At 47.7% G+C, this 25270-nt stretch overlaps 10 protein-coding genes across 10 annotated transcripts; 5 read left to right on the top strand and 5 right to left on the bottom strand.

The window, feature by feature from the left end:
* Positions 1–102: 102 nt before the first annotated feature.
* RhiXN_02158 (adenylyl cyclase-associated protein 1) lies at positions 103–5764 on the top strand (the record flags this gene model as incomplete). The annotated part of the gene is made up of 33 exons (XM_043321977.1): positions 103–152; positions 202–261; positions 328–460; positions 509–733; positions 786–871; positions 925–988; positions 1080–1359; positions 1405–1538; positions 1641–1671; positions 1722–1918; positions 2464–2537; positions 2598–2699; positions 2762–2798; positions 2854–2893; positions 2943–3101; positions 3441–3543; positions 3600–3752; positions 3802–3903; positions 3967–4020; positions 4071–4123; positions 4174–4210; positions 4264–4316; positions 4365–4432; positions 4486–4511; positions 4566–4672; positions 4725–4761; positions 4813–4839; positions 4889–4956; positions 5013–5062; positions 5116–5295; positions 5348–5376; positions 5429–5516; positions 5570–5764. The coding sequence occupies 33 exons, from the start codon at positions 103–105 to the stop codon at positions 5762–5764; spliced, it is 3102 nt and encodes a 1033-aa protein (XP_043187800.1).
* Positions 5765–5899: 135 nt separating this feature from the next.
* On the bottom strand, positions 5900–7514 carry RhiXN_02159 (ubiquitin-conjugating enzyme; the record flags this gene model as incomplete). Its single annotated transcript, XM_043321978.1, has 7 exons — positions 5900–6028; positions 6081–6151; positions 6203–6277; positions 6334–6364; positions 6423–6556; positions 7077–7110; positions 7224–7514. The coding sequence occupies 7 exons, from the start codon at positions 7512–7514 to the stop codon at positions 5900–5902; spliced, it is 765 nt and encodes a 254-aa protein (XP_043187801.1).
* A 1444-nt stretch (positions 7515–8958) lies between these two features.
* On the top strand, positions 8959–11448 carry RhiXN_02160 (glycyl-tRNA synthetase; the record flags this gene model as incomplete). The annotated part of the gene is made up of 12 exons (XM_043321979.1): positions 8959–9079; positions 9133–9527; positions 9579–9617; positions 9674–10039; positions 10097–10272; positions 10321–10512; positions 10568–10656; positions 10709–10818; positions 10879–10972; positions 11031–11153; positions 11223–11250; positions 11307–11448. The coding sequence occupies 12 exons, from the start codon at positions 8959–8961 to the stop codon at positions 11446–11448; spliced, it is 1875 nt and encodes a 624-aa protein (XP_043187802.1).
* A 1226-nt stretch (positions 11449–12674) lies between these two features.
* RhiXN_02161 (Ulp1 protease family, carboxy-terminal catalytic domain protein) lies at positions 12675–14845 on the bottom strand (the record flags this gene model as incomplete). Its single annotated transcript, XM_043321980.1, has 11 exons — positions 12675–12848; positions 12898–12984; positions 13038–13178; positions 13233–13544; positions 13596–13757; positions 13812–13876; positions 13926–13985; positions 14041–14064; positions 14113–14173; positions 14226–14575; positions 14623–14845. The coding sequence occupies 11 exons, from the start codon at positions 14843–14845 to the stop codon at positions 12675–12677; spliced, it is 1659 nt and encodes a 552-aa protein (XP_043187803.1).
* A 346-nt stretch (positions 14846–15191) lies between these two features.
* Positions 15192–15595, top strand: RhiXN_02162 (Yippee zinc-binding/DNA-binding/Mis18, centromere assembly protein; the record flags this gene model as incomplete). The annotated part of the gene is made up of 4 exons (XM_043321981.1): positions 15192–15203; positions 15264–15307; positions 15356–15464; positions 15515–15595. The coding sequence occupies 4 exons, from the start codon at positions 15192–15194 to the stop codon at positions 15593–15595; spliced, it is 246 nt and encodes an 81-aa protein (XP_043187804.1).
* Positions 15596–16223: 628 nt separating this feature from the next.
* Positions 16224–17546, bottom strand: RhiXN_02163 (SET domain-containing protein; the record flags this gene model as incomplete). The annotated part of the gene is made up of 5 exons (XM_043321982.1): positions 16224–16499; positions 16556–16619; positions 16677–16743; positions 16802–16926; positions 17374–17546. The coding sequence occupies 5 exons, from the start codon at positions 17544–17546 to the stop codon at positions 16224–16226; spliced, it is 705 nt and encodes a 234-aa protein (XP_043187805.1).
* Positions 17547–17624: 78 nt separating this feature from the next.
* RhiXN_02164 (SET1 complex component ash2) lies at positions 17625–19270 on the bottom strand (the record flags this gene model as incomplete). The annotated part of the gene is made up of 2 exons (XM_043321983.1): positions 17625–17902; positions 17950–19270. The coding sequence occupies 2 exons, from the start codon at positions 19268–19270 to the stop codon at positions 17625–17627; spliced, it is 1599 nt and encodes a 532-aa protein (XP_043187806.1).
* Positions 19271–19869: 599 nt separating this feature from the next.
* Positions 19870–21478, top strand: RhiXN_02165 (transcription initiation factor IIB; the record flags this gene model as incomplete). Its single annotated transcript, XM_043321984.1, has 3 exons — positions 19870–20004; positions 20056–20256; positions 20306–21478. The coding sequence occupies 3 exons, from the start codon at positions 19870–19872 to the stop codon at positions 21476–21478; spliced, it is 1509 nt and encodes a 502-aa protein (XP_043187807.1).
* Positions 21479–21653: 175 nt separating this feature from the next.
* Positions 21654–23104, bottom strand: RhiXN_02166 (maintenance of telomere capping protein 1; the record flags this gene model as incomplete). The annotated part of the gene is made up of 5 exons (XM_043321985.1): positions 21654–22100; positions 22149–22277; positions 22329–22486; positions 22535–22670; positions 22733–23104. The coding sequence occupies 5 exons, from the start codon at positions 23102–23104 to the stop codon at positions 21654–21656; spliced, it is 1242 nt and encodes a 413-aa protein (XP_043187808.1).
* A 175-nt stretch (positions 23105–23279) lies between these two features.
* RhiXN_02167 (Histone acetyl transferase HAT1 N-terminus) lies at positions 23280–25186 on the top strand (the record flags this gene model as incomplete). The annotated part of the gene is made up of 12 exons (XM_043321986.1): positions 23280–23328; positions 23386–23468; positions 23522–23572; positions 23623–23737; positions 23786–23970; positions 24025–24146; positions 24205–24336; positions 24393–24436; positions 24495–24628; positions 24835–24921; positions 24980–25009; positions 25082–25186. 12 exons carry the CDS (start codon positions 23280–23282, stop codon positions 25184–25186), a joined length of 1137 nt encoding a protein of 378 aa, XP_043187809.1.
* Positions 25187–25270: the final 84 nt, after the last annotated feature.

A 25270-nucleotide genomic window follows, 5' to 3' on the forward strand; every position in this document is an offset into this window, starting at 1 on the left:
GATAGTTCGTAAGCGCTTGACTACTAATTTCCAATACGGACCGGCGGGAGGACCGGATATCAGGCCCTTGGGTTCTCCGCATTACCACAGTTGCGACCGAGTATGGCTACAAACGCGCAAGGACTGAATTCTCTTGCCACAATCATCAAGAGGTATAGAATACAACAGTAACATATTGTGCGCGTCCTGACTCGCGTTTAGGCTTGAGGCAGCGACTTCCCGACTTGAGGATATGCACTCGCCCAAAACTCGGCTACTAATGTGAAGCAAGCACTGGACGCGCCATCAGGACCCACCACCGGCTCCTCGTGCTCCAGCACCCCCTAGTGCACCTGCACCTCCGGCTCCACCCGTTGAAGATTCCCAGAGCGTCAAGGCTTTTGATGAACTGGTTATCACGGGCAAGCTCGAACCATTCCTCAAGGTTGCTGGGGAGATTGGCGGTCCTGTAAAGGAGCAGGTACGACGCGTCATGTGGTATATTGTGCTTCTCATTGAACTCTTCTAGTCTGACATAGTGGGAAATCTCTTCCAAAATCTTCGTGGCCTGATCCAATGTGCTGCAGCGTCAGCGAAGCCATCCGACGCGACATTCATGTCTATGCTTGGACCCCTTCAATCTCAAATCACAGCTGTCAACAGTGTCAAGGATAAATATAGAAAAGAGCGGGAGTTAGGAAACCACTTTTCTACCTTATCTGAAGGTGTTCCTGCGGTTGGATGGGTCACAGTGGTAGGCGATCTCTTCGTGCACAAGTTAGGATACGCATCTTAATAGTCCATAGTCACCGAAACCTGCTCCTTATGTAGGAGACATGCGGGATTCAGCAACCTTTTATGCGAACCGCGTCTTGAAGGACTTCAAGGATAAGTATGATATGAAGTCTGGGTGCTGGGACCATTTTCTGATTGGTGCGTGCTCAGGGATCAGAAACATGCCGAGTGGGCGCGTGGCTTTCTTGCGTTGCTGGATGAACTCAAGAAGTATGTTACTGAACATCATACCACTGGCTTGGCATGGAACCCAAAGGCAAGAATGATATATACCTAATACATATATGTATACTGATGCTGTCCAGGGGGGTGATGCTGCGCAGTTCAAGAGTGCATCTGCACCTGCTGCAGGAGGGGCACCGCCGCCACCGCCACCTCCGCCACCCCCCGCGGGAGTACCTCCTCCGCCACCTCCAGCTACTTCCGCACCCGCTCCAGCTGTTCCGGATACATCGGCGGTATTTGCCCAGATCAACCAAGGCGCAGACATTACCAAGGGGTTGCGCAAAGTTAACAAAGATGAAATGACACACAAGAATCCTGCTCTACGTGCATCAGGCACCGTTCCAACTACATCTGGCGCGGGTATGTAGTACAGGTTAGTTAAGGCCGAACTTAATGTTGGAGTAGGTGCAAGAAGACCATCCAAACCTGCCAAACCTGCGGCCTTGCAGACCAAGAAGCCCCCCAAGATGGAATTGAGTGGTAACAAATGGTCAATTGTAGGAGCTTTTGATCCTTCGACTGCCGATTTACTGACTCTGGTACCGACAGGAAAACTATGAGAACGAGTCAGCGTGGTTGTCGAAAACACGGAGATCTCGCATGTAATCAATGTATTCAATTGTAAGAACACTACGATCCAGATCAAAGGGAAGGTCAACGGAGTCGTACTTTGTAAGTATTACTGAGTATTTAGGTTGGCCTGACTCACATCGCTACGCCAGTTAACTGCAAGAAGACCTCTGTCCTAATTGAGTCGCTTGTTGCCGGCCTTTCGATTACATCCTCCCCTTCGTTCACCGTCCAGATAACCGGAGTCTCGCCCACTATCCAGATAGACAACAGCGATTCTGGTCAGATTTATCTATCAAAGGAGTGCCTAGGAGTCGAAATTATCACAGCCAAATGCAGTGCAATCAACGTGAGCATTCCCGAAGAGGGAGAAAGGAGGGGGTATTCGTTGAAAAGGCTGTACCGGAGATGCTGCGCACAACAGTACAGAACGGCAAACTTGTCACTAACATTGTAGAACACTCTGGATAAGAGATTGATTTAATAATTATATGTACAAGAACAAAATATATACTTCCTCTGACAGACAAAGTGTCACAACCCGTTTCGTTAATTAGCAGAGTTTACTTCGGGAACCAACCGAAACGGGCTCTAGCTTCGTTTGGCGGGAAGTTCAATTAGTTGTTATTACAAATTACGGCACTAGGAGAAATATCACATCATCCTGTGAACACACTATTGATTGCACCGCTTCTCCATACCACCATCCCCTCCCCTCTTTAACTAAAGGGTTGCCGAGCGAAAGGATTATCTCGATCCCCTACTGCACGCTAAATTCCACCAAGAGTCACGTAAAACATGGATGAAGCTGGCTATCACGCGAGGAGGCGAGCAGCAAAGGTATATACAATCGAGTTTGATAATCATATTGTGCGTGCCTAATTGTCAAAACAGCAAGATGCCTATTACTCGCAACATCCACAAATGGGGAGTGACGGGAGGTACCTAGGGGTTGAAACCGTGTCACCGTGAGTGCACCCTGGCAGTCCCTTGACAGCTGGTAAACGCTCGATATTTTTACTCAATAGACTAAACGAACCATGGGTTGGAGGATTTCAAGCACAAGGCCAAATGCCTCACGCGCAAGTACAAGGAAATGTACCGATACCCCCATATCATTCACAGAGCGGGTACGTGAAAACAGTGTGTGCTAGTCGACCGATCCCGGCTCATTCGCACCATCACTTTTCAGCTTCCCAGAGCCAGGCCATCGTCCCCCAGCATGGATAGTACGTGGTACAGCTATTCGGCCAGCGCGAAAACAATCTGACTTGCGTTGGACAGCCTGATGTGAAAATTCCTGGTGACACATATACGGATCACGGTGAGCATTGTTGTTGAACCAGAAGCCCACCTTATTGACCACTCCACAGCACATTATCCGGGGCCTAGCCCTTACTCTGCCCCACCGTTGAGTGCGGTCGAGCGTTCCAATGCACTCGGCGGGCCTCCTCGAATGGACCCACACCTACAAATGATGTGTGGGCCATTGTTGAGATATGATACTGTAGACGATCACGGAATCTGGCACGGTGCAGCAATGGTAGTGACAGCCGATGCTGGAAGTCAATACGATCCTCACCCAATACTTCACCTTGAATGGGACCCCTTACGCCCTGTCCATACTAGCGCTCATGGACATCAAAGAGGGAGATCTTTAAGTAGCATGCCTTCTCCGATATCGGCCGTCTCTACCAATGGATCGGGGTTCCTCCACCCGTACCGTATCCATCTGAGCCTGCAATAGCCTCTCAACAATATCCACCGAGCCATATATCAGCAAACCGATATTCCCGGACATGAGATATGGGTTTACCGTGGCTCAGCTGGGTCTTTTACCTTTTGGCGATTTTTGATTCAGATACCGTTAGGTCCAAATGAAATGGGCGTGCGATATCGGCTTAATATGGGCCAGGAGCTTGAGTTCTTCATTCCAGGGCAGAATCAAAATATGAGATGGGCTGCTCACTCATGGTAAGAAGATCCTCGATTCTCGTTTGGACCTGTTGCTCACATCGGTCACCCGTCAGTAATGGTTTCAGCGCGGGTGTCAATCAGGATGACTTTCGTGGACCTGGTCATGCCACTGGGTATGATCCATTATGGAAGGATTTGCTTGACAAGCACGCAGAGAGACCGTTTCATGCTTTGGTTGGAGGAGGCGATCAACTGTATTGTGATGCGTGAGTGACTGCCACAGTTCTTTGTGACCTTGACTTAAACCTAAGATAGGATGATGCGTGAACCGGAGCTACAACCTTACATTGCTCTCAAGACTCCAAAGGAGAAGGTTTCTGCACCACTTACGGATGACGTTGCTTTCGCTATCGATCGGTAACTACAACAAACTCCCGAGCGCCTAACACATACCTAATGCCCAATAAGTTTTTATTTCAGCCATTACTGCCTCGAGTTTCGGAGGGGCATGTTTTCTAAAGCGAATAGCTCTATGTGGGTTGGATCTGTGTATACTCTCAATCTATACTGACACCAGCCGATAGACCCATGGTCAATATGTTAGATGATCACGACCTCATTGATGGATTTGGGAGTTGTAGGTGTGAACCTTGTTATACGGTTCTGAGATTAATTAGTGTGACCTAGATCCTGATGATCTTCAATTATCACCTATATTTAGACAGTAGGTCATATCTTTCTCAAAAGTAGCCAAATTTACAACCTTTCGGTTTGTAGCATTGGCTCAAGGGGCTATTTCTTTTATCTGTTGTTCCAGTGCTTCACAGTTGGTAAGTACTAAGTCTTGACGTATAGCCCCAACTGACAGTCGATTGAAGCCGGGTGGATGGTATCGACCCAAAGCCTGGAGCCCATACATTCAAATCAACAATCATCGGAGGAGACGGTCCTTGGATACCATCACCTGGGCACAGTATTTTAACTTATTTGGGCCCTCAGATGAGAATGCTTTTATTGGATTGCCGGTAAGAGTTTTGGCGAACCATTTATTTTGTCAGACTTCTAATCGATATCATCAGAGCCGAACGAAAGAAAGAGCTTGTATGCAGTCAAATTACCTACGATCGAATATTTTGGCATTTGCATCAGCTGCCCCAGCAAGTAGAGCACGTAATAATTCAACTTGGTATGTTGTGTTACGTATATAATTAGATCATATGAGGCTTAGGCCTTACAAGGTATTCCTATTGCGTATCCAAGAATGAACTTCCTCGAGTAAGTTTCCACGCGGTACCGCTTTCGCTTCATATCTGACATCAATTTTAGAACTGCATTGGAGTCCAAACTTAACCCGTACGTCGGCAATGGTATAATTCAGGTCTGAAGCTAATGCTGTAGGTAGTTTTACAGCCCTTGCTCAAAAAGGCTCTTTAGGCTTGTCAGGATTTGTAAACAAATTTAACAAAGATCGTAAGTTGTCAACACCTTAAAACAAAGAGATTATGTTCACCCACTTTAAATTCCAGCGGAACTTCTCGATGATTTAAATGATCACTGGACAGCCAAAAGCCATAAGGTAGGACCTCGCACAAATCACATGTGAAGTTGTTCAAATCATTATTTATTCAGCGAGAACGAAACTGGTTTGTGGAGCAAGTGCAAGCGTTAGCAAAGGCAAAGCGCATACGGGTAACGTTCCTGAGCGGGGACGTGCACTGCGCTGCCGTTGGATATTTCAAGACGTTGGTCCGGGGCGGCGGCAAAGGACATGCTCTCGACCCACTCGCTGACCATCGTTACATGCTGAATGTAAGTTATTATACCCCCGGTATTGTTTCCTGCTCATCTGTAAATCTTTCAGGTTGTAACCAGTGCGATTGTAAATACACCGTATGTCGTAGTTTTAGCTAACCCCACATGACGACACTAAGTTTTCAACTAGACCGCCGGTCGGGGTACTAACCATGGTGGGCATGCTTGCGGACCGCCCTCACAAAACGATGCACTACTGTGATACCGACGAATCGATGGTACGTTCTCTGAAACCAGGTAGCTCTAGCCCGCTGACCGCTGGCGGGCTTAGATACCCTTGTTCCGAACAGACACAGATGGTACACCACTGAAGCAGCCCTACATTATGGGCAGGAGAAATTACACCAGCGTTGAGCTGGATGATCAAACGGGAAACCTTAACTTCGATATTAGAATCGAAAGGGTAAAAGGTTCGGGAGACACCGTTAGTTATCCTGTCATAGCACCTCCCCCACGTTGGGTATGATGGACAAAGCATTGAATTTTCTCGATCTATATGCTATTTTCGCATGCTTTCGATGTACAAACGATTGTTTTGGATAGATTCATTACATTAATTCCGTATATGCTGTGGTTGAGGGTTTGTACTGTATAGCTTTGCCTAGGGCGCCAAGGCATGTCTTGAGAGTTTTTGTTGGTGGCGTGATCTATTTTTCTCAGAAATATAAACGTACTGTTTGGTCCATTCTTGTGCCTTCGCTAAGAACTCTGGCTTGTTATCTTTGAGTTGCTTTGGATTACGTTAAACCACGACGTAGGCTAATTGCGTTCAGGTAACTTACTGCTGCTATTGCTGGCTCATATGGATCGTCGGGACTTGGGTTGTTGACCTTGTCGCTAATTGTCGAGAGAACTGGAGATGGTAACATTTAGTCGATGAGGTAACAAAATTGGCCTTGATTACCGGTGCTCATCGATGTGGCTGGTTTCCATTCGTCCCTCAATAGAGGTAGACATATTTGTCCTTCGTCATTGATACCTTCCAACGATTGCGTTAAATGGTAAATCGACCTCGGCTGCCGGATAAATGCGCACCAGGATGGTATATCTTCGTTTGGAAAGTAACCTATGTAGTGGCATGACAGCTTGTTTGACTTAAGCCTATAATTGGTGTCGGTACTTACGATGGGAGCCTTGAACGGGTATTCTGTAGGAAGTTCGACCTTGAACTTGAAAACCCCCTTCTTATAGGGGCTGTCATCCTGCAGAATAATTGAAGAACCAAAGGCTTCAACAATAGTGGTGAGCTTACTCGGGCCTTTATGGAGCAATTCCATAGTAAAATGTTATCTTCCTCTGGTACAACTGTAAGGCCCTGAAGCGCGATATATCAGATTCTCCTCCCAGCCTTGAGCAACTGTCCTACCTCGATAGGATTCTTTTGGATAGTTTGTATCTCCTGAGAGTCGGGATTTTAAATCAATTGTACGACCCACAAGTTCCAACTAAAGTGGTAATACAGACTTTACCGGCACGTCGCAGACTGGCCATTGTGGCTTTCTTTCAAAGGAGATGACGCACGTGATGTATTAAAAAAAAAAAAAAAAAAAAAAGATGACGCACGTGATCCAATGATTCCCCCAGATTTATGCAAGGGCATTTGCCGGCCGCACAGCCACTGATGCTCGGCGAATTGTCGGTTACTCTTAAGCTTTTTGGTTCTTATCCTTCGTGGAGCCAGGACGTTGGTGGCCACTTGGCTCCACGCATACAAGTCACAGTATAAACATTTAATTCGGTCTGTACAACAGGCTGTATTTTAGGTGGTGGCTACGAACCACGCCAGGTATCATGGGAGTATGGTATATGAGGCTAAGGGAAACACGAATGACTCAGTTGGTGACAGCCATGCAAAAAGAGAGTTGGCTTACTCGGGTTCAACGGTAGGATGGTTGAACTGCCCATGTATTGATTTTCTTTCGTACGACAAGATCGGGTGTGATACAACCGCGGTCATATTGCTCAAAGACACCTTGTCCAGCAATTTTAAAGGTGGGTTTGGGCGCATAAATGGGGACCTCGGGCATGTCCATCGGCGAGGGCGCCGGAGATTGGGACGGGGAACGGGGTGGTGTGGGGAGCATATCCTGCCCCCATGCTACGGGGGTTTGAAGGGGAGAAAGCTCCGGAGGAGTACCTCCTGAAGTGAATGGGTGAGCAGCGAAAGGGTCGAATGAAGCGAGCTGGGGGTGGGACATAGTGCTCAAGAAACTCATAGTCAAGGTAAGGGGATCAGTGGGCTAAGCGGGGATGTCTCTGGAGAGTGGCTACAATGAGTCGACGGATTTATACGGCCTGTCAACCTTGCCTACCGGCATTGCCAAAAGACGTCCACCGGGACCGCCCGCTGAAACTCTTCTTGACACTTACCTGCAATGGAAAATTCACGGAAGCCCGACTGTTGGAAAAGAACAAAAACTAAATTTATGTGTTCCTTGTACCTCGTGTTGGCACGCGGGCCGCTCTTTGTCATGTTCCGTCGTTCCAGTCGGAATATTGTCCGACGATCTCAACTGGTCAGCTGGTCAGTTTCATTATTAGGAACAAACGGGGGCTGGTGTCAGAATCACCCAGTTCGGAGCCCCATCAGATTGGGCAGGCGTTTAGAGAATTTGGTTTGATCCAATGAAGTACTATATCCAACGTGTCAATGAAGAAGGTTATTTTTGTTGTTGTTGGGCCCACGTCACGATATTGGGGCGGTACCGCGGGTAGGGATGAGCAGGCGTCCTGTCTTGTCGTAGAGACACGAGGATTATTGTCCATTTCGGGGCTATTCAGGTCATCCCCTGGGCATCTTAAAGTCGTGTGACTCGTTTACTAATCTACCAATACTCATCAGTTTAGGTCTCCAGTGTAAGGAATGAAATTGAGAGTTGGATATCTATACTGAAGAGCTCGGGGCGGTAAGCCGCAGTCAGCTTATTTATTCAATAGAAGAATCTGGATTCAAATATATTGTATGTGTCCGATATGGATGAGATACATGCGAATCGAGCTCGTTGCCTTTGAGGGTAGGCAAAATGCATACTCGCAAGATCCTTGCGTAAGTTAGCATATAGCGACGGTCTAGACACAAACGTCATGTGAATATCTAAAACGGAGATCGCAATGATGAATGCGGCATATGTTTGTCGATAAATAAGGTGTGGGGCGTGTGATAAGATTACCTTAGTCCAGTTTTGTAACAGGCCTGAAGATAGACTTGGCAAAAGCTAAAGTCTAGACGTTCGGCGTATTCGCAAAGTAATGGGATCAGATCGAGAGCAGAACGCGGATCGAAAGGCATTGACTTGTATCCATATACATGTCGTATGATGGCCGTGAACCCAAATGCAACGCAGGGTATGATGAAGAGACAAATGGTGTCGGGGTTTCGGTCTTACGCTAAGGACCAGCCAGCGCGGAGGACAGTAACAAGGGTAAAACATCTATCCCCCCCCCTTCTCTATATCCACATCTTCATCCCGCAACCAGGGGGGATTCGAACAGGCGGGGGTCGCGAAGTGGTAGTTTGCACAAGGAGCAGCAAAATGATCACGTGCCAGATGATCTGCATCCGGACGCCAGGACGGAATGATTCACGGGAGACTAGGTTCACTTTGCTGGCAACTCAGACACCGGTCCTTGGCTCTTTCTCGCATATATACTATCCGCGCAATGTCTTCGGCTGAAGCTGCTTCAGTGGTCAACAAGAGGGTCCACCCTTTTGACAAGGCCCAGTTAGATACCCTACTCACCTCTCGATTCTTCTTTGCTCCCGCTTTCGAGATTTATGGAGGTGAGTCATTTAGTTTCGATACGGAGCTTACACTAAGTTGTTCATATATGTAGGTGTTGCTGGTCTATACGACTATGGCCCTCCAGGATCTGCTCTTCAGGCAAATATTCTTGATGTATGGCGAAAGCATTTTATCATCGAAGAGAATATGCTCGAGGTCGACACCACAATTATGACTCCGTCCGCTGTGTTCGAAACATCCGGTCATGTAGCGAAATTCGCTGATTGGATGGTCAAAGACCTTGAGACCGGAGAGGTCCTTCGAGCTGACCATTTGGTCGAAGCTGTCCTAGAGGCAAGACTCAAAGGGGACAAGGAGGCCCGTGGTATTGCTGAAGAAGCAGTTGGTGATGATAAAGACCCCAAGAAAAAGAAAAAGAAGGTCAAGAGCACTGCCGTTAAGCTTGAAGATGCAGTGGTAAGCTCCTACAACAGCATTCTTGCCCAAGTGAGTTTTTGTCCCAAATAACTGGATTTCATTTCGTTGACCTTGTGTAAGATCGACAATTACACCGGCGAGGAGCTCGGTGGGATCATCGTGAACATGAAATCAAGAACCCCGACACGAATAACGCTGTCAGCGAGCCCGTTCAGTTCAACCTCATGTTCGATAGTATGATTGGGCCCACAGGCAAACTTAAGGGATACCTCCGGCCCGAAACTGCCCAAGGTCATTTCGTAAACTTTAATCGTCTCCTGGGCTTCAATAATGGTAGATTGCCATTTGCGAGTGCGCAAATCGGACGTAGTTTCCGAAACGAAATTTCTCCTCGTGCCGGTCTGCTTCGCGTGCGCGAGTTTACGATGGCAGAGATCGAACACTTTGTGGACCCCGAAAACAAGAGACATGCCCGATTTGACGAGATCAAGGATATCAAGCCAAAGCTTCTTCCCAAAGATGTACAGATGCAAGGACGAACAGATTTATTAGAGATGACTATCGGAGAAGCCGTCGAGAAGGTGAGTCTATGAGTAAATGCTACCTTGAATTCCTCTGAACAGCTTGTATGCGTCCAGAAAATTATCGACAACGAAACGTTGGGCTATTTTGTCGGCCGTATTCATCTGTTCCTCTTGCAAATCGGCATTGACCCTGAGCGCTTGCGATTCCGCCAGCATATGCCCAACGAAATGGCCCATTACGCCGCAGATTGCTGGGATGCAGAGATCCAGAGCTCCTATGGCTGGATCGAGTGCGTTGGATGCGCAGATCGGTCTGCTTATGACTTGAGCGTACATAGCAAGCGTACTGGCCAAGCGCTTGTTGCTAGTCAAGCACTGGCGGAACCTATTGTCACTGAGCGCGCTGTGGCAGATTATAACAAAAAGACGTTTGGCAAGACGTTCGGAAGGGACATGCCGGCAATTTTGGAAGTTTTGAATAGCTACAATGATGAAGAACTCATGAAACTGAAAGGCGAGGTAGAAGCCGGGTACGTGCACATACAGATTAAACTAAATCCTCTATTTATGACGCGATATTCATAGGAATGCAACGATTGCTTTGGCTGATGGCCGTACTTTCACTCTCAACAAAGAACTTGTTACGGTTGAACGCAAGACATTCAAACAAAGCGGTAAAAGCCAAACGTCTTACAATTATTCTCATCGTCCTAAAGTCCCATACAGTTCGCGAGTTCACACCCAACGTCATCGAACCGTCGTTTGGTATCGGTCGCATCTTGTATTCCCTTCTAGAGCACAGCTATTGGAGACGAGAACAAGATATTGCGCGTGGTGTAAGTCCAAGATGCCATTATTCCAATTTCCTATATCGTAAACTAAACGGCCCATGCTAGGTCTTGTCTTTCCCGACATGCGTTGCGCCGACCAAGGTTCTGCTCGTCCCTATCAGTGCTAACACCGCATTCTTGCCACTGATCAAAGAAATTTGTGGGTTCATTCAAGTCGTACTGAATCGTCCTACCAGAGTCTCACGCTTGTAATTCAGCCGCCAAACTCCGTGCGGCTGGGATATCTGCGCGAGTCGACGACTCTAGTGCTACGATCGGAAAGCGGTACTCTCGCAATGATGAACTTGGAACGCCATATGGTATCACGATTGACTTTGCATGTCAGTTGATCTTTCCCAGCCTATCTGGTACATCATCCTAACCCTGAGTTTATTTTTTAACTTGTGTAGCTGTATCAAAGAACACCGTAACTCTTCGGTAAGTTGTCTATGAAGCATTGTGACAAGGTTGTGTATTTAATATGTCCCTTTCAGAGAACGTAATACCACAGATCAACGTATTGGTTCAGTCGACGAAGTCATTTCCGTTGTCGCCGATCTCGTTGCTGGTAATATCGATTGGGCACAGGCATGCACGAAATTGCCTGCCTATGATGGAGTACAGGCTGTGGATTAGTATGCTTTGACATGAAGTATGTAAAGTTGAGGGTATATGCATTGAATAGAAGACTGGTGGCATACTGAAGACGTCGCTGGACCTGTCTGAGCACATTTATATCCCACAGAAAGTAAAGGTGCGGTCTTCTGACTACTAAAACTTCGCTCAAAATGTGTATTCACTCTTGGCTTCCAAAATTTCAAGAACGCTATTATCATATTTGATTTTCACCCGCAAACTACATGTATCATTACATATTAAACCACCAAGACCAAGCAGCAATCTGTGGACAAGCAACCAGTCAGTTACTCAGTATAAAAGAATTGCAAAAAAATCGAAAAAGAAAACAAAATGCAAGGGCCCTCAGACTTCCAAGGAAGGACATCGAACTCTCAACACGCCGACCCCCTCGCCAACAGTACAGCGCGCATTCGGCCCACAGCTCCGTGTTGGTCACTCCTTGCGGAGGGTTCGAGACCCAGGAGCGGGGAATATGTAAAGGGCACAAGGGGGAGTACTCCAAAGGAGGGCGCTAGAGTGGAAACTGCGAATCGACGGAAAAATTTACATCGTCGGGCGGGGGATGGGATGGGATTGAAGTTTAGAAAAGTGATACTCACAGCTCGGGAGTAAATGCTGCCAGATGAAGTATAATATAGACTAGAGGATGGGAGTCAGTATGCTTTGCTTCGAATTCCAAAAAAAAAAAGAGGAATGAGATTCAGACGAAAGAACGCTGGCATGCGTATCAAAAAGCGGGACATGGTCCCTAGCCTGGTTGCGAAACCCGGCACTCTTTTTCTCGGCATGGTCGTGTAAGACGGGGAGAGAATTAATGGTCATCACAATAGTAGGTTGGGTTTGGATGAGAAATAAAAACAAAGATTGTGGTACGTACCAGGCCGGAAGGAGTGCGGTGAGAGTTGTGAGCGCCTGGAAGTAGCTTATATACCTTGGCCAAAATTTTAATTCCAATTGAGTTGATGATCAGGGTCTGGTATTCGTCAGCTCATTGTGGTTGGCCATCACGCCCATCATTTTTCATCAGGAAACAGTTTCATTTGGGCAGCTTTAAGAGAAGCGTGATGGCACACTCGTGAGGGAAGGATAAAAAGAAATGAGTGCAGTTTGAGTCAGGGAGAGCGAATACTAGGATATACATGGAAAAGAATAACAGGAGAGTAATCACCAAGTTGAATAAAGTAGAGGAAAAGAGCGTCCGTTACCCAAGACAAAGAATACAACTATATCGACTGCTGGTCCCATAGTTTACCGCGCATAATTTCCAAGATCATGCGCTGTCGAAGGTAGGCCATGTTTTCCTGGCCAAATGCGAATGGTGCACCTCGGCTGAGACACTCCATATACTGGCAGCTAAAGACCCCACAATCGTAGCCGTTTTCTTGCTGTGGTGCGTCCTAATGAAAGATGTCAGCAAATGCGATATAATACAAGAAACGAACCCACATCATCGAAATAATCATCCCATCCCGTAAAGTCAAAGTCCTTTTTCTTTTTATCTTTGTGCTCCTTACTTAGATAGTCGCGCAGAATCTGCAATAATGGCACTCAGTAGGTCTCCAACGAACATGAATTGCTGAACAAACCTTGTAGATCTTGCCGCGTTTCCTGCCCATGCTGTCGTGATACTCGATGCGTTTTTTCTGGAAGTTAATCGCGGCACACGTCCAGTGTGCGTTTCCAAGATTCACAGGAATCAGTACGATATCCTTCTTGAAGATGTCAATCTATTTCATGAGTCAGCCACAGTCTCAACAAAAGAGACGGCCAGCTTTGTTTACCTTCTTGGTCCATTTCCCGATCCTTGATTTTTCATATCCCATGTCTTCCAATTTAGCAAAGAAAAACGTGTTAAAGTAGTGTGCATCCAAGGCTTTGCCCTTGCCCTTTTGAGCCTCTTCCGACCGAGCGAGAATGAGGGCACCGTAAAAATTGATTACTTCATCGTTGAGCCATTGCGCAGGCTTCAAACGCGCAAGGTCCGAGTCGCTTACTTGCTCTCGAGCAAACTTGGCAACTGTGCCGCGTTTCGAAAGTGCGGCGGTCACCTCGGATTGATCTTCTGGGGCTAGGGCTTTGGGTAAGGCCTGAGACTATAAGGTTGCTTAGCGAGAGAAGAAAACAAACTGCCTGGTAAAACTTACCGGTTCTTCTGAAGCCTTACAGAGCTCCTTTAATTCGTTAATATAATAGGGGAGGTTGTTTGGAATGCGAATGCTGTATAGACTGTCGGTCGCACGTTTGATTGCTTTTCTCAAAAACTCTGAGCTCAAGTCATCCTGAGAAGGTTGGGCAGACGGATCGGTCTGGAACAAAAGTTGGTCATAGTGGTCATAGTATTAGACATCCTCAAGACTTACGCGACCAACCTCAGACGCCTGTTTGGGTGTAAGGGGTCGTCGTTGAGATACGTGCTTTGATACAACTGGCGAGAAATTAAGACCAGAGAATTTGATGATGACATAAGGACGTACCAGCAAACACGCCCCCAGCAGCGTCGATTTTATCTATCCTTGCTGCATAATTAATGTAATCTAGACAGGAGATACTTATCGTCAAACGATCCACAGCTGGGATAGTGATACCAACCTTTGAACTCGGCCGGAGATTGGCCTGTACAACACCATCAGTTTTGGTACAAGAAACGGCACATGGTCTTACCTGCAGATGTTTTCAACGTGAAAAGCTCCTGTATAAGCTTCTGCTTGACCTCTTCTTGATGCTACGATGTATAGGATAAGCAAATTTGGCTACCGCCGATTTGAATGGTCTACCTGACGATGGCGGATATGCTGCCTCTTGTAGGGCTTCGTAATACCGTTTATTACCGCAGTAGAGCCCCCTCTCCTTGGCGAGCGCGAGCTGGATGCTGAAAACGAGTGTGACAGGGTCGGGCTGGCGGTGGTCGAAGTATGGCATCCATTTGTCCTACGAGTTGATGGCGACGGTAAAGTTCCATTGTGGCGCTGGAGGTTTTGGAACGGCAACGATGGGTCGGTAGGAGAAGGAGGGAGGGGAATTTGAGCAGCATGTGTTGGGCTCGCAGGATCGCCATTCGTAGTGATTCGTCGAGGTTTCCGTTTGGGACGTTTCGAGGGAGGGCTGTGAGAAGGCGGCACTGGGGCTGCAATCGATCAGTCCATGAGTAGCAAGATATTTTCAGACACTTACCTGAGAAAGAGCCAGATACGGATCTTACTGTAGCATCAAACCAGGTTGAGACGGCATTAATTGCAGATTCAAACATGCTCCCCGAGGTGTCAGGATCCTGGTCACAGTGGGTTCGTATCGAGTCATCGAGAATATATTTTTTCCGATCATCCATACAGCGTCTGTTACGATTTGGGGACTCGATGTAATCGTGTCGACGCTTGTTTAAGTGAAGGGGAGCCATCGACGCGCGGATCCACTGTGGAGGTCAGCTGTTGTTGCGCCCAAGTTCAAAGTTCTGATCAGCTGAGTCATCTCGGCGCTTAAGAGGTGGGACCATTTATAGGCTCCTTGAGTAGGTCCTCATCTATCATTTACTACATTGTTCGAGCCGTGAGCTGGACGTACGATACGCAACCCGTAAGCGATCTGCTATCTCCGAGACCTAGCCAATTGTTCTCTACCCCAGACTATTCCATCTGTAAATCACCTCGGGCGGCAACATGGGAATGACACATCGCGAGTATCTTTCTTCTCAGCGTATCTATGGCTGCAAGAAGTGCCGAACACACCTAGCTATAGTGGAGAACATGTTGTCGAGAGTGCGCCGTTTATTATTTTTTAATCACATTCTCCAATGACGTTGCTCATGAGTCTTTCAGGCGTTCAATGGCCAGCATGGTCGGGCATACCTATTTGAGAAAGTGTAAGCCACCTCAGTCTAACGCCTGATCCTCGTGCTCACTTATCCCAGGGTTAACATCAAGATAGGCCCTCCCGGCGACCGCCCGATGACAACTGGTCTGCACACCGTTCGTGATATCTACTGCGTCCGGTGCGGTGAAACCCTTGGCTGGAAATATGTGAGCTCTCTCCGATCTTCTCTGCTCTTCAGTGCTTAATCTTCATCCAGGACAAGGCATATGAGCAAAGCCAGAAATATAAAGAGGGGAAATTCATCCTCGAGCGCTTCCTGCTCGAAGACGTACAATGAACATCATCTCCCCCCATTTGATCACACTCATCACCCACCCTTACTCCACCAGATACCATCCCGGCATTTGTCTAGTTCTTGGTTGCAACAACCCTTCACACACCTGTTCACTGATATAATATAGTAGGACCAGCAGTGCCAGCACTCGGCTCCCAGCGAGGTAGCTTCCGATTATTGGAACTCTGAAGATCCTGTCGTTGTACGAGTAGCCCATTTTTACTTTGAGGACACACCACTACCGTTCACATCCTCTTGTCCCTTATCGCCTTCCCTCTAACCTCTCCCTTTGTCGTAGTTCAGCTACCTTCCTTATGTGACATATTTGCCATTTCTGTGGCGTTGAGCCGAGTATCTGAATACAAACTGCAATTCATTCGTAGCATCACTTGTTTATTATAATAGCTCGTGTGAACATTATGTTGTCTAGGGACATCCAACTGGTGACATTTCGGTAATCAATTTCCCAAATGACGAAATTGGTCGGGGCGTTTTGTCAACACTGTAACGCCGATCTCGCCCGAAAAGGAAATATAGTTGTTTTTGAGTCAGGCTCAATTATTCTGCGTACGTGGAGGTACAACGGGCTTGGGGCCACATGTGTGTTTCTATGAGAACACATTGGCGACTCTCAGTCCGCCGAAGCTGGGTTGGGGGGTGCGCTTAGCGCACCATCACAGTCATTTCCGAGATTTCCGTCTTCCCGCGCATGAAGCCAGCGTAACGACAAAAAGTCATCCATCCGCAGTAATACGGAACCGGGCGCACCTTCTCCCGGCATATGGACAAACTCATCCATGAGATTGTTGGTTACCCCTCTTGCGCTCGCGCCCGGACCGACGATCGTATTGTACGACGGCGGGGGCATGATATACTGCATATTCCCTCTGTCGTCCATTTTCATCTGCTAGTTCAAGCCCCTAATTAGCATATATGCGTGTCAAATGGATACGAATCGACAACCATGTGGGACCGGTCCGAAGCAAACTCTTCGAGATACTGTGAGGCCGGGATTACTCGAAACATACTACATAATAGGGGTAAATTATAAAATGACGTGACCCACGATAAGGCGGGAGCTCACCTTTGCAATGAGGGTTCGAATGTACCATTGTTAAATAAATGGGGTCGAAACGTGAATGATGTATAATCTGGGGGTATCGTAAAGGTTAATAAGCCCTAGAACTCTGAGGGTGCATATATACATACCCTTCCATGTAGTCAGTTTTCCCAGGATGGAATCAAAATCCACTACATAAGTCCGATCGGCTACTGCTAGTCCGGGTTCGTGTTCTCTTGCAGATGTGACCAAGACCATGATGACATGATAATCCCTACAGATATGGTCGGTGAACCTTTTGTGCCTTGTGCTTGTGGGGTACTGACCACACCACAGGGCAACCAATATCTAGCTTATTTAAGGTCGCTCTTTGTCCCCATATTAGTACCTGTACCCGCCACGGATATAAAAATAGGTGCATCCAGAGCCTTCAGTCGAGCTTTTTGCAAATGGATCAGAACACACACCGTCTTGGCTTCGTTGGAAAGAAAGACAGCGTAAACATCTTGGAGATGTAAGGCGCCCGAGTTAACGATCTTTTGACATGCGAGGTATATGTTCTCTTCACAATAGCAAGAGGTATAGGGCGTATTAAGTTCGTCTATAAGTTTTTCAACAATAGGATCCAAAAGTGTAGACATGGCAAGAACAGAAAGAGATCCCCCACAACAGCCATCACAGCACCAAATAACCTAAAACGCCACCAATGTCTCTAGCTCACTCTTGCCTCCACTCCATCGGGGTTGACTCTCTCTTAATGTCAACGCCTTCACTTCGGGCACCATCAATAGCAGCTAGTGCATCCCAAGCTGCGGATGCATCAACGACCTGATACACATATGCACCATCCGTCCCAAGATGCGACAACCCATCCGCCGGAACATCCGGCTCCATAGTTTGAGGAGTGGTTGTCCCAGGTGTTCCTTCGACCGGTGGAGTCGCGGCGCCGGCATCACGTTCAGCTTTGAGTGTTCACCCTTCGCTGATCTTCTTTCTTTCGTCGTTAGCGGCCTCGGCTTTCCGAACATTCTCAGCTTCGTTTGCCTCTATTGCCGCCTTTGCATGTGCCTCTTCTTTGGCATCCAAGGCCCATTGCTCGGCCATGAATTCCGGGTAGCGTTCTTGCAAGGGCCGCCAGGTTGGGTTTGAACCCTCTTGTTTCACGCTGGGAGTACTATCTGTGGATTCAAGTAACGCATCAATGTCGTCCGGTGGCCTGAAGTGAAAGTTCGGGCCGGCATTGATACGCGCTATGCCCCTCCAAACACTGATATAAAAGGGTAGTATCCCAGCCAACCGTCGTCGTAAGCATTCTCGCGTTCCCGCTGGAATGCCTCGACTGCTCCGCCTCTTCGCGATTTGACCGAAGTCGATTTTGGATCGACACGAAGTTGGAGGTAATCGTATATATCCTCGAACGCGACGCCTTGGCATTCTCCATTTACGAAAAATGCGATTTTGGAATCTTTGAGAATAGGGAGTGGACGCATGACGGGGGTCGCCACAGGTTTGGGACGAGTACGTTCTGGTAATTTTTTGGCGGATCGCTTAGTGGGAGATGGTAAAGGAGGTGGTGGGGGTTTGTTATTTTGCTCTAGCAATGCCTCCATCTCCTTCGACACTCTGTATTCCACCGACTCGAAATATAATTGGTGTTTGAATTGAATGGGAATACGCTTTCGCATTATTCGAGCTGGGTCGGTAGGATCTCCAGGCTGTGCCTCGCGCCTTGAAGGAAGTGAAATATAGAGTCCAACCACGTCCCCTGTGCGAAAAGGACGCCCATATGGTTTGGGCCGAGATAGGGTTACCTTTTCACCAGTTTTGTCCCTCATGCCGTAGCTATAGCCGTCGAGACCAACAGGCCCGTTCAAAGGGGCCTCCCGGCGAGCCCACCCGAGACGAACATGTGAACCCTCTGGATTGGCTACGTCGCCTTTCCCCTCTCCTCCCCCCCTCTCAATCGTAATTTCAAAGTACCATTTCCCCTCCCTGATAGGCACATTTAACCGAGCGCTGCGATACCCTTTATCCGTGGTCATACGAAGTCCATCTTCCGTTACACGAACAAATGGGCTTCGATCCTCCCAACTGACATGAACACACGAAGCTGGAGGAGACTCCAGAGTACGGCATATAATACCTGGTATACGTGATGGTCCCGCAGGTATATATCGAAATCCTTGCCTGTTCATAGGGATGTCGGCTGTGACTCGAAAGTCGGATGTATCCCGTTCAGAGATAGGCAAGAAAACTGGGCCACGAGAGACCCCTTCAAGCTGTTCGTCACTAGTTATCTTGAAGTTGTAAATAATAGGTTGTGCGATATCCCCTTTGCTATCGTCCGTGGTTCTTGGGGCTGTTCGGGGTGGCCCTGTTCCTTTTTTACTTGAAGGGCCGGGGCTGGGACTATGCGAATGTTTGAGGCCGGATTGAACACCTGAGAGGGCAGATTTCTTCTTGTTGGGAGGGGGATTGGGGCTATTTCTAGATTGTGGCCGCGGAGGTTCTGTCTCTCCTTCAAGTAAATTATGTTCCGATGGCGTTGGGGAATAGGTGTCCTCCAGATCGCTTTGAGGCAGACGTCGTTTACGACTTCCATTTCCTGACGAAGACATAATACTATTTCCGATTCAGATATTTTAGTAAAGCATTAATGATCTAAATGACATGCTTACCAGCAACTAGCACTAATCCCCTCTTTTGTCTGATAGTAAAAACACCGAATGGGGTGGCTATTGTTGCTCAAAGCAAAGCGACAATGTTTCAAGATGACCAGTTAAATAATGCGAGCTTCTAGTACTCGTTCCTAGAGTCGGCTATCCTAATCAGTGTGATTGACGTTTCAAAATCGTGAATCCAACTGTGATGGTCGGAAAGAAATAGATCATGCACCGAACCAGATTCTGGCCACGGTTTTCGTTCGCTCTCACGTGACCGCGCTGGTCATCGAGTGTTCCACCACTCTAGTCCGCCTCCACTTACATGGAACCTTGTTATTTCTTGCATAGCAAACCGGTCTAGTTTGCCTACCACAGAAACACTCAGAATACTGTCTTCAATATAGCCGAAAATATCAGCCGTGCCAGACCGCTCACGCATGCCGTGTCCGGCCTGTGGAAACCACGATCTCGAGTTCGACGACCAAATCCTCAGCCTATTATGTACGAATTGCGGAAATGTTGTCGAATCCAGCCAATCGGCCTTGGACTTCTCTATGACAACTGAAAAAGGCACAGGTACGAACTTTGGTATGGGTAGAGCGTTGCACAATCAATCTTCAACTCTGGTGGCTCGTAGTGGAAGGTACTTGGGCAGCGACACTAGAGAGGCTCGCTGGATAAGAAACCTGGTAAGGAAGATACCTTTATGATTGACTTCAACTGCCTAACTAACGCTGTAGGAAGCTACAAAGTCATTTCTGGCCGCCGTAACTAGGAATATGCACCAACTACCATGCACCGAACGTGCTCAATATATTATGGAACAAGCCATGAAAAAAGGGAGGTTTCGTTGGGGGCGGAGTGCAGAGCGTGTCGCTGGCGCTTCTATATGTCTGGCGCTCAGAGAATCTGGTAGAGCCGAGTCGATTCGTGAGGTAGCAGTAAGTGCGTACCATGGTCTCCGGGGTCATGTCACTGAGTTTGGGGTAGGTTCATATACAATGTCGCCAAGAACACCTGGCACGAACTCACCGCCGAGTTGCGATATTACTTAGTATTAAAATCGAGCCGCTCGATCCAGCTCTACTAGTTTCATCAATATGGAATTACACCCAGGAATGCTTGACGGCTTCCGCTTCATTATTCCCTACCGAACTCTCCAAGTTTCTTTCTGACTTGACTTCGTTCAGCCAATCAGTGCTAAACCTTGCACACCAACTGTCCAATTTAATCCTTCGAGTCTCTCTGACCAACGGCCGTCAATCGAACATAGTGGCATGTGCCCTTTTTATGGTTTCACTATCAGGCCAAGCTGGAAAACCCATACCAAAACCTGGAGTACTTGCGTCAGTCCTCGGCGATCGATTTGGAGGTGCTGCTAGGAGTATCGCTGACCGTATTAGGGAGATAGAGAGGCTTATCGAGGATTGGAGGCATGAATTACCGTGGGCAGATACAGATCTACCCGCCAACTCGCGGAAACGAACCATCAAAGTTGCTACCTGGATCAAGGACGTCATTCACTTCAAGGACGACCTTTGGTCAAAACAAATTGAAGCAGTGGCCCATGCGCATTATAGTCCATCTATTGAGGACGATTTCGACGAAGGAGAAGATGATACGAGCTCGTGCACTGGCTCTTATTCTACAGTTGGTTCAAAGCGCAGTAGTAACGGGACCCAGAGTACATCCAACAGCAAGCGACCTCATCTAGATCGTGGTTACTACGACTCTGGCCGACCACGCGCATATGTAGTTGAGCAATCCAAAGCGCGCCCAAGTGCCCAGGCAACCATTCTGGCCTCATTACTCGACCCATTCTCCTGCTCTATCTCGACGCCTTCAACACTCGGTTCTGCCTGGGATGAACTCAAAAGAAGCGACAGTGTCGCGGATGAGGACTTATTCGAAGAAGGCGAGCTCGAAAGATTAATCCGATCTGATGAGGATGTTCGAGCACTTCGGGCCCGCTGGGAAGCAGAAGGTCGCTTTGAAGGCATACCGGAATGGATCGATGAGCCGCAAGAGGTTCCTCCTGACCTCGTTAATGCGGGGGATTTACTAGATGCGTTTGACCCTGATGTCGAGGAATTAGTTGGAGCATGGCGCGGTCCCAGCCCTACAGGATTCGACGACAACAATTCTTACTTTTATGATGATTAGAGAGCGGACTTACGACCTGGGTACTCTGTGATTTAATATTACGCTTTCGTCGCTACTGTGTACTAATATCTACCTTGGTTCTCATATCTTGCATAGCCCTTGCATATATGCGCTTATAACATTGCATTGTAATACATTCATTATTTTGTTCACTTGACGGATATTAATAAAGAAATCATCCGCTTTTTTCTGACACCAAGGCTTCAAGCTCTGCTCTTTTTGCGTATCCCATCCTATCCGCAACATAATGCTGCCCTAACACCTCCACGCCGACTCTCAGCACTTCGACAACAGTAGTCTCTATCCACTCGTGTGCATCCCACATTCCGAGCCAACCCGCAGATACACCTTGTGTTACAGTGGCGTGCGCCAGTTCATGGGCAGGGTCAACAAGGTAAAGCAAGAACTGGAGTTGCTGCTGTTCAGCCTTGGGAGTTGGAGGCACAGCAGGATTCTCAGCTCCAGGAAGGCTTGGGATTTTTGTGGGCAGTTCAGGCGAGAAGAAGGGCTGTACGCGAATATAGACGGTGGAGTAAGTTGTTGGATTTTGTAGAGTTGGAGATTTGGGCTCCGAGGTGGTTGGCTGTGCCGCGCGAACCTTCACCATTTCCGCTATTTCAGCCTAATAACATGTCAGTTTTTAGGTGGTCAAAAATTCAATTTATAGTACCTCAGCTAATTTGATAGCTTCTTCATAGCTGTGGAGGGCATTTAATTCACGATCAGTCGACCCTTCCTTCTGGCGGGTCTCGTTGCCTCGGTTTACAGTAAGATCGCCTCCTTCAACTTGATCCATGATCTAGATCATGTATCATCCCACAAGCTACATTAAACCATAACAAAAGCTTACCTTTGCGAGCGAGCGGTATACGAGAGATTCTATTCCGTCGTATCCCTGCATATCATGACTAAGCCAGACCTGGATAACCTCGTGCTCAGAGATGGGAGGTGCAACCACATTCATGATTTCAGTAAGCGTCGAAAGCGATACATTCCTGAGGTCTTGACCTGAACGTACACTCAGACAAGACCGCATTCAACGTTCGTTTCACTCACTTATTTTATCAATTTGGGCATTCTTGACATACTCCATCATGCCCTCGCCCCATTTCCTGGCCAGTTCCCCGCGAGCAGCAGCGGCTGGCGGAATAGGCGGAAGATGTTTTGCTTGCTCTTCGACTACTGTTCTAGCCTGTTGCAACGCAGCAGATGCGCTATTCCAGACGCTGCCCCATCCCCATGAGCCTGCGAGACAGCCGGAGCATTTTCCTCGGTAGTAGCCGTTTGACTTGTCGATGCGTTAGGAGGCGGCGTGGCCGTCGATGCTATACGAGATACTGGAGTTCCTGCGCGCGATGAGTCGACACTACGGCGAGGGTTGCTTGTAACAGACAGGCGGATTCGTTCAGTAGGTTTGGCAACGGGTGCAGGGGTAGACTTTGTCGGCTCCGAGCTCTTTTGAGTTATTTCATCCAGAAAGGCCAGAGCCTCTGCTCCTTCTCCGCTGACCCCAGCTGATGGTGGGGCAGGAGAACTACCGCTCTTCCGATTGACTGGCGGAGGTGCCCCGAGAGAGTCCAAATCATTCAATAGATCCTGTGCCTCCTGCTGCTTAGACTTGGACATGATAAACTAGGTTGGATAAATGGCGAGCTTGTTCAGGTAGTGGTTGTACTCAGCCAAAGGGTGTCTGGGTCCCCAATTTCAAACGGAGCCACGATCAATCAGCTTTGAGTTCGAATTGGTCATTGGACTCGCGCCCTCCTGGACCTGAAGCCTCTTCTCCTCTACATTGACAAAAATGGGAGACTGGCTATCGAATTCGAACGACGCGCTGTGCCTCAAACTTGGTTCGATTAATCATAAAAGAATTCTAATACATTGAACTTACCCGTCCTGTGACCTAGTACGAGCTGCACGCGACGAAGTAGTATTAACTGAGGATGAGCGAGGTGTTATTGAAGAGTTTCATCCGACTTTTACATACCCAGTGGGCTATTGATTTAATTCACTCTCATTCCTTCTACTTATTTCTATGTCGAGATTTTTGGAGACAAAGAAACCATATATGGCTACGCAGACCTCAAGATTAGTGTAAGTATTCAAGTTGAACGCGTATTGCACGTATTGACCTGTTGTTTCAGCTTTTCTTCACCTCTGGATCGCTCTCTATGTTCTTGAATGTAGCTTCAGCGGCCAAACTTCCATCCAAGACGGCGGATGACATTGAAGGTACACTGTACAAATTCATACCACCTGGTATGTATCTTATACTTGCTCGCGAACGTGCATATTGATATTTTGTAGACTACAGCAAATCAGCCGAATCATTCCAGAACACCGTTGAGAAGGAGGCGGCAACATTCAAACCGTTGGGCGACAAGATACACACCTACGTGAGACGGGCGGCTGGTCATGGAAAGGGGAAGAGTAGAGATACCAGCCCCATTTCGGAAGACGATCCCGATGCAATCGTATTTGAAGTCTATCATGTGAGTTTTGGTTACCGCTCCATGAAGGTAGTTTTACCTCAATACCGGTTTCAGTCTACTTGGGATACCCCAGGTTTCCGCGAATATCACCGGCGTATGCAGATTTTTATTCTGCTTTACATTGAGGGAGGTAGCTACATTCAAGAGGACGAGGAGAAATGGGAATTTGTAGCTTCGTAAGTTGACTCCCACTTAAATAAGCCTGGGTTTAATCTATTCGTCTATCAACCTCAGGTATGAACGCCGGCGCAGCCATTCACCCAACGATAGTCTCGATGACCCACCAACATACACGTACCACTTCGTTGGTTATTCATCGTTGTACCCGTTCTGGTGCTGGCCTGACAAGGTTCGATTGAGACTGAGGTGGGTGCATACAATTTACCTGATGCACGGTTCAATCGATCACCTTGAGGGTTTAGTCAATTCGTGATCCTCCCACCCTATCAACACGCTGGCCATGGCTGTAAGTCACTAAATTAACTAGCACCGTCACTGGAATATAGTTCTGACATGAAATTCAGCTGCTTTGTACAACGCAATTTATCAGTTTTCCCTTGGGCGGGACGAGGTTGTGGAACTTACTGTTGAGGATCCATCAGAGGCGTTCGAAGACTTGCGAGATCGGAATGACATGAAAAGGCTACTTTCTCTGGAGGTATGTGTTCAGGGTCATCTATTTGGCACAGCCAGCGCATGCCCACCGGCGCCCTAGGCGTTCATGCAGGAAGGAAAAGGAGGGAAATTCGGACCTCCAGCTAATAAAGCGTGGGTTGAAAAGTGGCGCCGGGACCTTAAAATGGCTTCGGCAAGTAAAATAAACCATTTAATACCTGAAGTATCCTAACGGTGACCAACCCACAGCGCCAATTTCATAGGCTTATCGAAATGTTACTTTTACGAGAATTGGACCCATCATCCAAACAAGCCCAAAAGGCATTTAGGATACAGGTAATTTTTACTTGAGACCCGGGAAAAGTGAATGATTGTAATCTCCTTCCCAAATTAGGTCAAGGAACGTCTATACCGGTTTAATTATGTGAGTTCCGATTGAATCTACACGTGCAATCGAGAAATCGGTCGGAGCCTGAATGCTTTTTCCAAAATGTAGGAAGTACTCGCTCAGTTGGAAAAGGAAGAAAGGCTGGAAAAGCTGGAAGAAACTTTCCAAAACGTTCGAACCGACTATCAACGCATTCTTGCCACAGTAAAGTGATATACAATCAACGGATGCCCCGGAAACGGATGCCCTGACTACATGCGTGTCTGAGCGGGTTAAACGGCACCTCGAATTCAGAAA

This window comes from Rhizoctonia solani, chromosome 16 (assembly GCF_016906535.1).
Source record: "Rhizoctonia solani chromosome 16, complete sequence".
Lineage (NCBI taxonomy): Eukaryota > Fungi > Basidiomycota > Agaricomycetes > Cantharellales > Ceratobasidiaceae > Rhizoctonia > Rhizoctonia solani.